The 14,906-nt window shown below is 24.5% G+C and overlaps 2 protein-coding genes across 2 annotated transcripts; both read left to right on the top strand.

The window, feature by feature from the left end:
• Positions 1-171: 171 nt before the first annotated feature.
• On the top strand, positions 172-8,466 carry LOC114131194 (prolyl 4-hydroxylase subunit alpha-2-like). The gene is made up of 11 exons (XM_027996357.2): positions 172-319; positions 387-615; positions 971-1,125; positions 1,218-1,373; positions 1,455-1,622; positions 1,896-2,044; positions 2,109-2,339; positions 6,965-7,201; positions 7,433-7,477; positions 7,542-7,710; positions 8,352-8,466. Exons 2-11 carry the CDS (start codon positions 443-445, stop codon positions 8,411-8,413), a joined length of 1,545 nt encoding a protein of 514 aa, XP_027852158.2. The 5' UTR covers positions 172-319; positions 387-442; the 3' UTR covers positions 8,414-8,466.
• An 816-nt stretch (positions 8,467-9,282) lies between these two features.
• LOC114131193 (prolyl 4-hydroxylase subunit alpha-2-like) lies at positions 9,283-14,773 on the top strand. The gene is given in 11 exon segments (XM_027996356.2): positions 9,283-9,772; positions 10,078-10,232; positions 10,320-10,475; positions 10,599-10,721; positions 10,724-10,762; positions 12,294-12,442; positions 12,761-12,994; positions 13,263-13,490; positions 13,829-13,873; positions 13,953-14,121; positions 14,500-14,773. Coding segments are annotated over 11 exon segments (1,548 nt in total). The 5' UTR covers positions 9,283-9,602; the 3' UTR covers positions 14,580-14,773.
• Positions 14,774-14,906: the final 133 nt, after the last annotated feature.

Below are 14,906 nucleotides of genomic sequence, written 5' to 3'. Positions count from 1 at the left end.
TGGTAAAAATTGAGGCCATTGAAAGTCTGTATAAGTTGGTTCTCTTAAAATGGATTTTAGCTTAAAATATTCAATTGCTATTTTTGAAAAGCGTGAGTATAATATTGTTGTAAATCATAAAGATAATCGATGTACATTATCAATAATATAATATGTATGCCACATGATATTGTACAGGTTATACGCTACAGATTGTTTTTCGTTATTCTCCCGTCGAGGCATTAATATGGTCTAACAAATTAAACTTGATTTAGAACAGAATTGGTGCGTATGTTTGTATTGCTGCATATGGGTGTATACATTTTTGACACGTGAAAATGTAAATGTTTGAACTATATGTTATTTGTGTATCTCATATTCAAATTATTAAATTTACTATTTTATAGTTTAAAACTGTTACGCTAGCAATGTACAAGTATTGTTGTGAATATATGTTAAAAATATGCTTACATATTGTGCCACTGTGTTTTCGTTATTGATGTTTGTAGAAGCTGAACAAAGATTGCATACATCACAAATTTCATTAACGAAATTATATGATCTGCAAAACGAGCATTTTAATGCCTTAAATAAATACTTGGAATTGGAGATAAAACGTTTGGATGAATTAAAAGAGTAAATATATTATAATTAGAAAGAAATTAATTTTCCAATTTCTTACTCAGCTAAACTTATAGTTAGTATAATACTATAATATGTTATAAAGTAAAGAAAAACTCTGTATTCGAAATATTTAAATTAAAATAAAATTTATTTCAGTACATTAATTAGTTATTTTTTTTACTGAATTATTTTAAGTTCTAAGGTTTCTAATTATGAAATTATAATTAATACATATAAATAGTGATTATTTATTATAATATAAAAAAAATATATTGTTTAATACTATAATGTATTATTTAGAGTATAATTTATAATTTATGTTTTTAAGTGATATGTCTTAATATTATTTTAACTGAATTAATAATAGTTATGTAGCTGCAGTATATGAATGGCGTGCAGATCATAAAAATACCAACAAAGGCTTTTTAGACAATCATTTGGATATCACTAAAGTGATGAAGCAAATGCATCACCATTTTTTTAAAACTAAAAATTTAATAAAAAATAAACAATCTATAGCAGGTAATTAAATCTATATATTATGTTTCAATAGATATTAAAAAAGCAACTATACTAAATGTCATATCGTATTTCACAAATATACAAATAAATAGCGTTAAGTGAAATTGACGAGCACAAAGATCTTAGTGGTAATCATATATTATTGGCACATCGAGCAATAAAGAGACTACAACAATTTTATGTGATTCCTGCATCAGACATGTCAGCAGGTAGATTTAATGACAGAATCATCGGTGACCGAATGGATGGTAAGTAATATTTACCATTTTCAATCGATCATATTCAGTGTTTTTAATAATTAGTCAACATTAAATGTATTTATTATTTAGCATGTGATTGTTACGCCATGGCAAAGTATTGTTCAGAGGAAAATGATATGTACGGCGTTATAGAATGGGCTGTTGAATCGTATAATAAATGGGAGAGCGATGGTCGACCAGAATGTGTAGATCCAGAACTTTTAAATTTCTACATAGTATCATCATCAGTTTATACAGGTGAACAATTTTTGAAAAAATGTAGTATCATAATGTTATTTTCAAAATTAAAAATAAATGTACAAATTTATCTATGCTTTTATTAACATAATATAAATAGTAGGTACAGCTACGTTACTTTTATAAAATTTTATAATGATTTCGGAAAATTGATAAAATATTGATAGTAGTCCCCAGTCTCTGCTCATAAGCTTAAATTATATTAATATTTAATGTATTATAATTTATAATAATGAAGATTATGGATAATCACATTTAAAAACATTTAAATAGGATTTGACTTTTCGAATTTAATACATATTAATGGATCTATCAATCTCCAAGAAGATATTGATAAATTTTCACGGTATTATCATCTTATAAAAAATGAATTAATTGAACTGGAGAAGGAGAATGCGTTGAATACATTTGAAGTATATTATGTAAGAGTATAATAGTTATAACATTTACAAAAAAAGTACTTAAATTTAATTTATTGATTTAAAGCGTTTGCAAAAAGGAATAAATCAAGATAATTTTAGAAATTTATGTAAACATGGGGTATCACAAACAATAGACAATTACTTAAAATGCAGATACCAAACGAAAGATTCATTTTACCGAATACTGATGCCCTTTAAAGAAGAAGATATTAATAGTGAGCCATTAATTAAAATATATCATGATGTATTATATGAAAACGAAATTTCAAAAATTAAAACTCTGGCTTTAGAAAACGTAAGTAATAAGTATAGTATAGTTATAAACACTGAGATAAATAAGATATACTGGAGCGCGGACTTACCATTCTCACAATGATACAAAAAACGAGCCGTCCCGAATCCCGTTTCCCCCACCATCGAAGGGCAAAATATTTCATTTTTACATACGATGAACGTGTAGTTTTGATTATTTTCGTTCATAAATCTTAATTTATTTAAATTCTTTAACAAATTAAATGTAGTAGTAATTAGTCATTACCTTATTGTATTACTATGATTATATATGATAATATAATGATGTGGGAAGAGATCAAATTTAACAATAAATTATAATCACATGGAAAACCTATAGATCAATTTATTGTAATTTATTAAAAAGAAAAAAATAACACATAGGTATTTTATAACAGTATATTTATTATTTATACAAAAGTACAAAATAATTGTATTTACATATTATGTAAATCTTCTGTGCCTGTGTACATCATTAAACTCCTCAGAAGAACTACTTGAAAGGGATTTTGAGATTTACAATGGACATTTTTGTTTATAAATGGTTGCTTTTGGTTAATAAATAAACAGACATTACTTAATCAACATTTTAAACTTATATAAAATTATTTATTTGTCTTTATTTAAGACAATTTCTGTCGGATCAACTAGGTAGTTAATATAAATATACAAAAACAAAATCAAGTAAAAAAAATTTACGAGCAATGAGCTCAAAAATTAAAATTGGCGCTGAAAAACAGTGGTTAAAACAAATAGAATTATTTAGAAAGCAGGAATTAATTTAAAGGAAAAAAATTTGTTATTGTATATCTAATATTTCCCAATATTTTTTAAATAAAAAGAATCTTAATAATAAATTATAAAATCGAATTAAATACTGTCGGGCTGTCCTAAACAATTCTGCATATTATTAGACAATTTATAAAATTGTTTTATACTGCAAGAAGTGCAAGGTTAGAATTGGTATTAGTTTATAAAATCTTATAACATTATTTAATTTATTTGTATAAATTATTAAATAGATACCTACCTATATATTAATATTAATTAATAATTATCATTAAGACTGTTTAATACATTTAATCGACAGGGTGTTTAGTATCTTATTATTTTGTCAAAAAATAGAAATTAATGAATACATTAAAACCCTAATTATTATTATAATACAAAATTGTAAGTATAATCTTCACAAAATTATAATTTCAAATGACAGGGGGCTGAATCAATAAATACCACCAATATTATATTCTTGTTGACAGTTGACCATTATATTTTTAATTTTGTTATGTTGTGGGAGCTGATGGTTTATTGTCTTTATACTTTTAAGTACCTAGTATGATAGATAATTTACTTTTATAGACATTTGAGCAAATATCTCAGCGATTATGAATGAAAATGAATCATTATTTACAATTCCATCGTATTTTGCTGTTTAGGTAGTCATAGGTGGTACATGAAGAAAATCTCCCTGACTCCTTTATAAAATTCTATACACATCACATAAACGTATACCTACATTATTAATAAGAAAAAAAATGTCAGGTGGTACGTAAAAATTTAAATAGATGTTACGCGAGTATAAAATGGTTGAGAACCGTTGGTTTAAAACATCTATAGTAACATTTCCTAGAACCTGGTCCAATATTATGAATCTAAACATTTTAAACCATACAGGGATCCATTCAAACACAAAATAATTTATCAAAATCGGTTTAGCTGTTTCGGAGTTCAATGGTACAGAAGAGTTAAGTATATAAACATTATAAACAAAGATACTATTAATAGGTAGTCTATTATGACTCATATTGTATTGCATATAATCACTGAGATAGGAATATAGTACAGACTCAGCCGTCACGTTTGACTTTATCCCCATCATTAAAGAGCAATACATTTCATTTTTATATACGAATGTGTAAATCATGATTTATTTTATTTTATAATTTTATAATTTTGATAATTTAATTATTTTGTTTGCATATTGAAAAATCAATCGCATAAAAATGTAGAACATGATGTTGTTGAATGTACTTGAAAAAGTTTAAAATTGAGGTCGTTTATTGTTTTTTCCTTGGCTCATATCCAATAAATGTCAATTCAGGAGCACCTACCCATGGGCCATGAATATGTATTGTTTAGTCTAATAAGTAAAACATTTATTTATAAATTACTAATTACCAGAGAGAATTAAATTTTTCGAAATAATTTTATAGGTAGTTCTCAGATTATTTGTGTGTATTTAAATATATATTAATCAAATTATTTTGTACTTTTGTATAGATAATAAAATATATACTGTTGTAAAATATGTGTGTTATTTTTCCTCTTTAAATCCTTTTTTATTTATATGTTTTTGTACGTAATTTTAATTTATTATTAAATTTTATCTTTTTTTATATCATTGAGAATATGAGTTATTATAATCATGGTAATAACTACATTTGTTATATGTTAAACAAATAATTCAAGGTAGTGACTAATATTATTACTACATACATAAGATAAATAATAAAATAATTTAAATAAAAAATTAAGAATTATTAACAGAAATAAACCATTAAATAAGTCCATTGTATTTCGTATGTAAAAATGAATTTTTTGCCCTTTCGTAATATAGTTAACATCAAGAAAAATATATTGATACCAAATTCAAAGCAAAATCATAATTTAAACCAGAGAAATGTTTAATTAATAAATGAAATAAAAAAAATAAAATGATAAACGTCAATCTTAATTTTATGGAAATCAGTTTTTTGCCTTTCGACGGCGAGGGTAACTTCAAACTGCAGGCTCGTTTTTATTTTTCAATGGGAGAATGGCGAGTCAGTGCTCCAGTATATTTTTATTTATCTTAGCGATTGTAATAGATTATAGTGATGTTCTAAATACTTAGCAGAGTGTTTAATATTTAAAATTGTGTGTGTTAATTATTTTTGTGTTTCATATTTTAGAGCAGTTAGAGTGCTTCAATCTTCAACTTTGAGAGTAGTGGTAGAAAAATTAAAAATTGAATTCAGTTGGTATTTAAGGTGTAAGGGCTTGGGCAAAAAATGTTTGAAAAAAATTAAACCTGTAAATACAACAAATAAAAAATTATTACCTAAGAATGTATATATTTATATATTATGTATATATTTACTCAATATCAGTTTTCGACAAGACCTTTGACACAATTTTGATATTTTAATAAATATCCATAGGGATTCGAAATTTTCACAAAATATTAAGTATTATAGAGTATATTAAAGTATATTATACTATAGAGTATAGAGATATAGACAAAGCACAATTATTTTAAAAATTTTTTGAGTTAATGCCTATTTCTAGATATTTGAAAATGTCTACTATTTTTATTTTTTATTGATTGAGTTGTTCTTTATAATTCAAAATGTAATATAAGGTTCTAAATAAATTGTTTAGAAATTTAAAAATATCAAAATACATTTGCACAACTTTTTTTATAAGCATTTGTACTTCAAATTTTGATAAAATTGTATATTTCAATGAAAAATAACGATTTTGTTCTTTAATGGTTTTAGTTATTTTCTTGTAGGTATAATGATATCTATCTATAGCGGAAAATCCCATAGTAGAATCAAGATATATGTCTGCTGTTTTGGGATGTCTACTATTATTGTAGGGGTATCTTATCGTAGATCTTTATGTCATGGAACTAAAAGTATCCTCTATTGAAAGTTCATCCGCTTTTAAAGGGCGTTCTGTTCTAATACCATTAAATTTAAATGTTTTACTGGAAATACGAAACATAAATCGTAATGACTTGCAAACTTTTACCATATTATTATTTTTTAATGTATACTAATAATGTTTTCGTAAAATTGAGACTTAATTTAAGCTATTATTACACCTCAAACCTATTCACATCGTTGTAAAGTGGGTCATAGGTACATAGTGGTCAATAAGGTCATAATAATGATAAGTGATATAATAGTCAATATTATAACGATTGTTGTAAAATAAATGAGTTGTTTTTGACAATAATTAGTTCACCTTACCATATGAATAATAGTAATATAAATCTATTATAAAATATAAGAAATAAAAGATAACCGAATCTCTGCTAGGATTTGTTTTTCGTATGTTATGATTTTTTATATTATTCAAATTTAATACGTTCATTACAGATGAGGTATTATCAAAACCTACAATACAGTAAAGTGACTATTCGGGTTTTTTTTTAGTTAAACTAAATGGAATATATAAACCTAAATTTAACTAAACATTAAAACAGTTCAAATGGTTTAAATACATCAATTTTTTTATTCAAAAAAGAATTAATTATTAATTATCTTATAGTATAATAAATATCTTTAATTATAAATTTATTTTATGTAGAACGTACACCTATTAAATTACAAAATAGTGATCATAAATATACCAAATAATGGTTTATACAGTTTGTAGTTAAATCAATAAAACAAAATCTTATCGAAACTATACTAAAATTAGAAAACTTGTACTTTTGCGTGATACATTTATGCTATTTAATGTATTTTTTTTATAGCTAATATTTGGTTAGTGTTTGGTGTAATAATTATTATTTATTATAATATACTTATGTCCTATATATTACTTTATGTTTAAAAATTCTTAACCATATTATACTAGATGATAGATGCAAAAATTCAAACATCTATTAACGCTTCTACAATAGAAGAACGAAGTCGTTCAGGTCAAGTCTGCTGGATAAATAACAACGATGCCGTTAAATATTTTGATTCATTAAATACTCGTATAGAAACTTTTACTGGATTTACTACAAAGACAGCTGAAAAATATCAAATAGTTAATTATGGTTTAGGTGGTCATTATTTACCACATTATGATCCATTTCCAAAAGGAGCTGTACGTAACACATTAATAATATCTACTTTAACTTATTACTATTTTTTTCACTATTGATCGATAATATGATATAACATGAAATATATAAATCATATTCTATCAGTCTTGATAATTTATAAAATATTGAACTATTTAAATCATTATACTATAATAATTCATTATATATTGTTATGTATATTATCTAAATATTTTAAAAATGAGATTTTTTTTTTGTTTTGTTTTTATTTTTAGGAAAGTAAGATGTTTGGTAACAGATTAGTAACCGTATTATTTTATGTTAGTCAATTTTATTTTTTTACTTAAGTGTATAAAATATAAAAATTAATTTTTATTTTAATAGTTGACTGATGTTGAAAACGATGGATATACATCATTTCCTTTACTAAATATTATTGCTCCTACTGAAAAAGGAGCTGCATTGGTTTGGAATAATTTGGATATGTCTAATGGAAAATTAGACGAGAAAACACTTCATGGGTCATGTCCTTTATTGAAAGGAAATAAATGGAGTCAGTTCTGTTTTTAAATAGATAAGACAAATATTAATTTAAAAATGTATATTATAGTATTATACCTATAATAACTGTATAAGTTATAAGTTTTATGATTCATATATAAACATAGAGACTACGAGTAGTCACTACATTTCAATGTTTTCAAGATTTCTATAAAATTAGTTTAAAGTATAACAATCAACAACGATAGGAAACTATACTTAAAGAATTCATATAATGTGCTTCATTGTAGTTTTTATAACAATGTAATTTTAAATTTTACATAATTTAACGTATTATACCTACATTAAATAAAATTTATTAACAGAGAGAAGTAAAAACTTTTGTTCTAAAGTATATAGATATTTGATACACTTAATTTATAATAGCTAGTCTTAATTAAAACGTCAAAAATTTCTTATAAAAAGTACACGATTGAATAATTTGATAGGTACTTAAATAATATATTACATAGATTGTATAGATTTATTATATTATTCATAAACCTATAAATTAATTAAATTTGTTCAATAAAATTAAATGATGTACCTACCTATATTGTTTCGATAAGTGTTTATATTTATAAATTTTGTAATAAATGTGTATTACAAGAAATGCAATACCTATCTAATAAACTATTTTTGTATTTTTTTTAGTTATGACCAAATGGCTGTACGAAGAAGGACAAAATTTACCTTATGATTGGAAAAATAAATGAAAAAGTGTTCAAGTTATATACTATAAAATAATAAATATTTAAGAATTTAGTAATGATGGTATAATTTAATTCTATTTTTAAGTCTTCTATTATTAGTTATTACATCCTATTGACATATTAATTAAGCATAAAATTACATTTTTAATCTGTGAAGTGAGGTAAATTGTGTTAAAATTGTATGAGCTATAATACATGTATTATTAGATGTATCTAATGTAGGTACTTGTATAAAATAGTACATCAAATAAGTTATGCTTTTTACATATTTATTTATTCTCTATATTAACGTTTTGTGGTTATTATTTTAATTGTGACTATGTTTTTTGATTTTGGCATTTCTGATTTTTACATACATCCATTTAAAATTATTAATTTATTGCAAGTTAAATAAAAATATACAAGAGTAGATTATGGAGAGTGTTTTTTTTAAATTATTTGAATAGATCGGATTATTACAATAATTCATAATCATTATTGATTTTATTTAAATGTTTTGATATTTCATTTTTAATGTTGTTTATAAAATCAGTGTTGTTAAAATTTATGATCTTATTATTGTGCATGTTTTAATATGCATATAATAGGTATAGGTATGTATATTTTACATATTTATATAGAAATATAGTTTAAGTCAATACTTTGCTTCATTATTGTTTTATAATTTAAAATTAAATTTATGACCTATGATAGTCGAGTATATTGATTACGAGTATTTATGTACAAACTGAAAATCTTAAAAATTTAATTATGTTACAATAATTTTTATAATTTTTATTAATTTTGAGTATTGTATATATATACATACTACGTAATTCAAAGAAATTTAGTAGAAATAGGTAATACAAATTCAAATTTTTAATACCTATATATAAAAACAACCTGTTCATGTTTACTTGTAAAATAATTAATTGTTTTATACATTTTTGTGATATTTAAATTGAATATAATTTAACATTCACATTAGGTATATAAACAATAATAAATAGGTAGGTAGGTATGCCGTATGCGTATTGTCATATAACATTATAGTTTCAAATAAATCAACCGGCTTCATCATCTATATATCCACAATATATAAAATTATGTTTATTTAGCAATGATTCGGAAAAAATAAATTATATATACTCAGAGTGATTTAACTCGACTCGGAGTTATAACATACTTATAAATAAAGTGAACATACAAAAATATGTTAAGATACTTAGTGTTTCTCATTTCCACGTGCATGTTTGCGAATGGATTAAATTGGCATTCGTCGCAGATCATGTTAAGGTATCTATATAATGTACAAGACAAACAGTTTGCACTGGCTGAAGAATATTTGAAACTGGAAACAAAACGAATACATGAATTACAGCGGTGAACATTTACTATTATTATTTTTAAAATAATTAAATAGATTTATATTTTTTCACTTATTTGTAAAAATAAAAGCAACATGAATAATAATTATTCGAAATTATTGTTTTGAATCAAATCCATCACTTATACATACGATTAATGTCGATAAATGTCTGCTACATCAACATTGCTCTTATTTTTTAGTTATTTACTTAATTGCATGAAGTTTAAATATGATAATCTTATATAGTTATATACCTAATTTATTATACGTATAATATATATTGTATATAACTACACATTGTAATATTAATTTTTTTTAGTTTTTTAGTTCCAATTGTTGATTGGTATATAAATTATTCATTCACGAAAGAAAAGTTTATACTTAGTCACATTGATAGCATAAAAATGATGACACGGATACATAAAGACTTATCCACAGTAAAAAAAATAATGAGTAATAAGCAATCAGTGGAAGGTTAGGTTTCATATTTTTTAAATTTAATGTATCATACCACGGAATTGAGTTCGATTGATAATTTATTGTTAATTATATAAAATACAGTCTTTAAACAATTTGAAGAGCACAAAGCCATAAGTGAATTAAATATTCAATCTGCGTATCGGGCTTTAAGAAGGATTCAAAAAGTATATGCCATTCCTGCATCCGATATGGCTGTAGGTAAATATAAGGATCGGATTATCGGTGATCCAATGGATGGTAAGTACTATGAAAGTGCGACACTCGCTATCACAAATTAATAAATTATTTATAATCATTATACTTAAAATTCTCAACCATAACCTTTGAATGATTATCGACGTTTTTGATTTTAATTTTTAGCTTGCGAATGTAATGTCATGTCAAAATATAGTTTCGAAGAATACGATACATATGGTGCAATAGAATGGGCTCTTCAAACTTACAATAAATGGTTGATGGATCGTCCAAAATGTGTAGACATAGACAATTGTATTATTATATACGATTAGCATCGATGTCTACAGGTGTACCTATATAACTAATATTATAAACTCTTTCGATTTTAATAATCTGTAAGCTCCGGTGCATACGAATTGCATTCCCGGTTGGATTATTAAACATATTTTTCTAGTGGTACTCAGTAGTTTCCTAACTGGTTTAAAATATTACAAATATATCATTAATTCATACGAAAATATTTATTATTACAACATTATTTTGAATATTTTATATTCGCATACATGAAACTAGTATTTAGTGGTTTGTTTGTTCAATAAAAATAATACGGTTTATACGGGCTTTCCTATCGATAATATAAAATCGTATAACGGATATATTGGATATTTCAGTGAAAATTCAATATTCAATGATTTATGAGTTTATGGACAAAAAAAAAGCTCAAGCTTGCACAAAACACCATCAATAATATTGTATGAATATTTTCTTTAGAAATTTAACGGGTTTTTTGATTCTCCTCGTTTAACATATATTAATTATTACAATAAGTACAAATGGCGTTTAAAGGTTAATAAAATAAAATAAATTAAATTCCATTTTAGAGATTAAAGACTTGAGAGAAGAAGCCATTCAGTGATGGAACTTTATGAAATGGAATGAGGAGATTTAGTCAACTAGTCGACTCAGGTTCGTTTTAGGCGATAGGAAAAGTGGGCGTGAAGAGTTCTGAGATTTGAGGGTTGTGACTTGCGATCGTTGTGAAGATTGAATTGCAGGTGTTTGTGTAGAATATCTTGCCAACGTTTTGTATTGTTGGGATAAAGAGATCTCTATGGAGAGTAATTTTATTAATGTTGATGGATTTCATATTTGTAAATGTTATTTTAGGAATAATTTATGAAAATTAGCTATATAGGTGAAAAAGTAACACGAATTGCAATCATGACGCTATTTTTCAAAAAGGTATGTCATAATTATTGTTCATCTTGGTATGCAATTCGAATGTGCTCAAAAATTGTCCCGGGTCTACTTTAGTACTACACATAGATTTTCTACAAAGCCTTAGATCCGGCTCTGTGTAAGATATAATATGTAAACTCTTCCGAGTCTATAATACTTCATTTGTACATTATAATTTAATAGATATTTATAATAATACAAAAACACGGATTTGAAAATGTCATGATGTGTAACCAATTTTATTATTATAGTTAATAATAATAATAATATTAACAAAAAAAATTTTTTTGTTTATAACTAAATTATAGTCGATGAATGTAGTAATAAAATAAAATAAAAAAGTTGGTTAAATTGAATATACATTTAAATTTAATTTTTATAATGTTATACAAATACATAAACTTGGCAGAATTCAAGTTTTTTCTTCAGGCAAACATAATGTTGATTCGGGAGAGTTTACCATCACTCACCTACACAATCTTTGTGCAATAAATAATAATAATTTTTTATTTAATATTCATAAAAATAAATAAGGTTTCAGTCATATTATATTAAAAACATAATACTAAATATACTTATTATGTATCTACCTAGATTGTATTGAATGTAAATAAAAAAAGTCTTTGTTCTTTTCTTTAGGATTCAACTTTGAAAATTTATCAAATTTTAGTAATTTAAATCATTCTGGAAACATTGATTATATTACACGATATTTTTCTTTAATTGAAAACGAATTAAACATCCGTGATATCAACGCAGAATCTACAGATATATATCATATATACGATGTAAGAATTTTGAATAATAACTAATAACTATTAACTACCTATATATAAGTATAAATAATATAATATTATACAACGTGTTCGTTATGATTGAATATATAAACGTGATATTTTCATTTTTTATTTATAATATTGAAAAATCTGTAAATATCTGATTTTATAATAAGATCAAATTATGTAAAGTTAGCATCAAATAATAAACATATTAAGTTATGAGTTTAAATAGACTGGGGACTCAGGGGAAAAAACCATCCATTGATGGAACTTCGTAACATAAATGAACTTATTATTATATTATTAAATATAGAATTTTGTTTCTAGAATTTTGAACAACTCAGTCGAAATAAAAATTTCCGCAATTTATGTAGGACAGGTAAATCTGCGAGACCGTTAACGTGTGAATCTAAATGCCGTTATCAGACAAAAAATTCACCATATTGGATATTAATGCCTTTCAAAGAAGAAGATATCAGTATCAATCCGAGCATTAAACTCTATCACGACATTATTTATGACAAAGAGATTGAGTTGATTACAAAAATGGCATCAATAGATGTAAGTAAATTATTAGATGCACACTATGTACCTAGATACCATGTGTTTAGAGATGCCTTTAATAATTACAATTTAATAATATTATTTTTAAATATCTTTTAAAAATTATAGTTTCTACCTATGTGCAATAATAAACGGTACACTGCTGTAGCATAGTGTATTGAATATCTATGTATTACATCTAGGCTCTAGCGTATATGTGTATCTTAGTAGGTACCTAAATAGAAAATATTGCAGAGACGATATAAAAATATGTTTCACTTTAAAGTTGACCGACGCAGCATTTTACTTTAATGGTAAGATTTCTTTGGTCGATGAACGACGTTTGGGTCAGTTGAAATGGTTTTCGGAAAGTTCAGACCCTATGTTATTTGGAAAGTTGAATGAACGAATAGAATGCATTACTGAGTATTCGACCAAGACGGCCGAAGGATATCAAGTGGTCAATTATGGATTAGGTGGTCATTTCTCTGAACACGTGGATGCATTTACAGATGTACGTAATTTGTATTATACACCTACTTACAAAATTAATATTTTATTATAACACTTAACCGGTAACAAGCTATAACCACTGTTATATTGTGTACAAGCTTTTTAATCAGATAGATCCCCATCTTCACCATCCATACAAACAGCTTCACCATTAAATTTATACTATAAACTTTTAAATTACGTATTTTTTTTTATCATACGTGTATTGTGGTTTAAATTAAAATGTTATTAAAATGTATTATATTACTTAATATAATAATACCTATATCCGCATCATAAATAAATATATTGTTCTGTTGAATTAATATGTATATAGAATTGATTTTTATTTTTTTTTAGGGCCCTAAGTCGAATGGCAACAGATTGGTCACTATATTATTTTACGTTCGTTATTTATCATTATTTATTAAATTTGATACGCGTATACAATATACATTGACCAAAAAATATTTTCTTTTTATAGATGACTGACGTCCCTGAAGATGGTTATACAGTATTTCCAAATATAAACTTTGTTGCACATTGTCGTAAAGGAACAGCTTTAGTTTGGCAAAACTTATACTTGAATAATGGTTCTGTTAATAGTGGCACTGTTCATGGAGGTTGTCCTGTTATAAAAGGAAATAAATGGAGTGAGTGATTTTATAATTTAAGTAAATCTTAGATGAATGACTTTTGGATATATAAACAAAATAACACAAAATATAATAAAGATCAAATAAACTTTACGATTTCTAACTAAATAGTTACATAATGACCAAAATAGATATTCTTATACAATTAAATGAGCAGTGATTGGATACGTTTATGTATGTTAATAAACGGATTCATGGATTTTGTCGGAATTTTATAACTAGGTATTTTTGATAAAAGGAATTTAATATCCTAGTATATAATAATTTTAAAATAGTTATTGATTGAAAGTGTAATAGAATTGGAAATATTAAAATCGATTTTCTTGTTTTGTTGCTTAATTCAACAGTTTGTAACTAATATTTTATGATTTTTAGTTATGACAAAAGGACTATATGAAGAAGGACAACATTTAACATACAATTGGCGAGATAATAAAATAATAACCATAGTTTAGAAATATTGTTAAATTTGTTAGATATATGTATATTGTATATATTATTTTAGTTGCTATTCAAATAACAAATACTAAATAATATTTGTGTAATGTATACTGTTTAATATATACCTAACTGTGTGCTTTTATTAATTTCATGACTATTCATTTAATAATTTTAAATATAGTAATACATTTTATTAACGGCCACCATATATTTATACTATATTATATTATACACTCCTCATAATATATTATGATAAATACGGTTGAAAATTGTTTATTTGAAAATTATTTTGCTGTAAAATATTACTAAGTGTTATTTATTAAAAATCTACTGAAAATTAT

Source organism: Aphis gossypii, chromosome 1 (genome assembly GCF_020184175.1).
Source record: "Aphis gossypii isolate Hap1 chromosome 1, ASM2018417v2, whole genome shotgun sequence".
Classification (NCBI taxonomy): Eukaryota; Metazoa; Arthropoda; class Insecta; order Hemiptera; family Aphididae; genus Aphis; species Aphis gossypii.
Note: the sequence above shows the minus strand (reverse complement) of the source record. Positions and strands in the feature narration are given on the sequence as shown.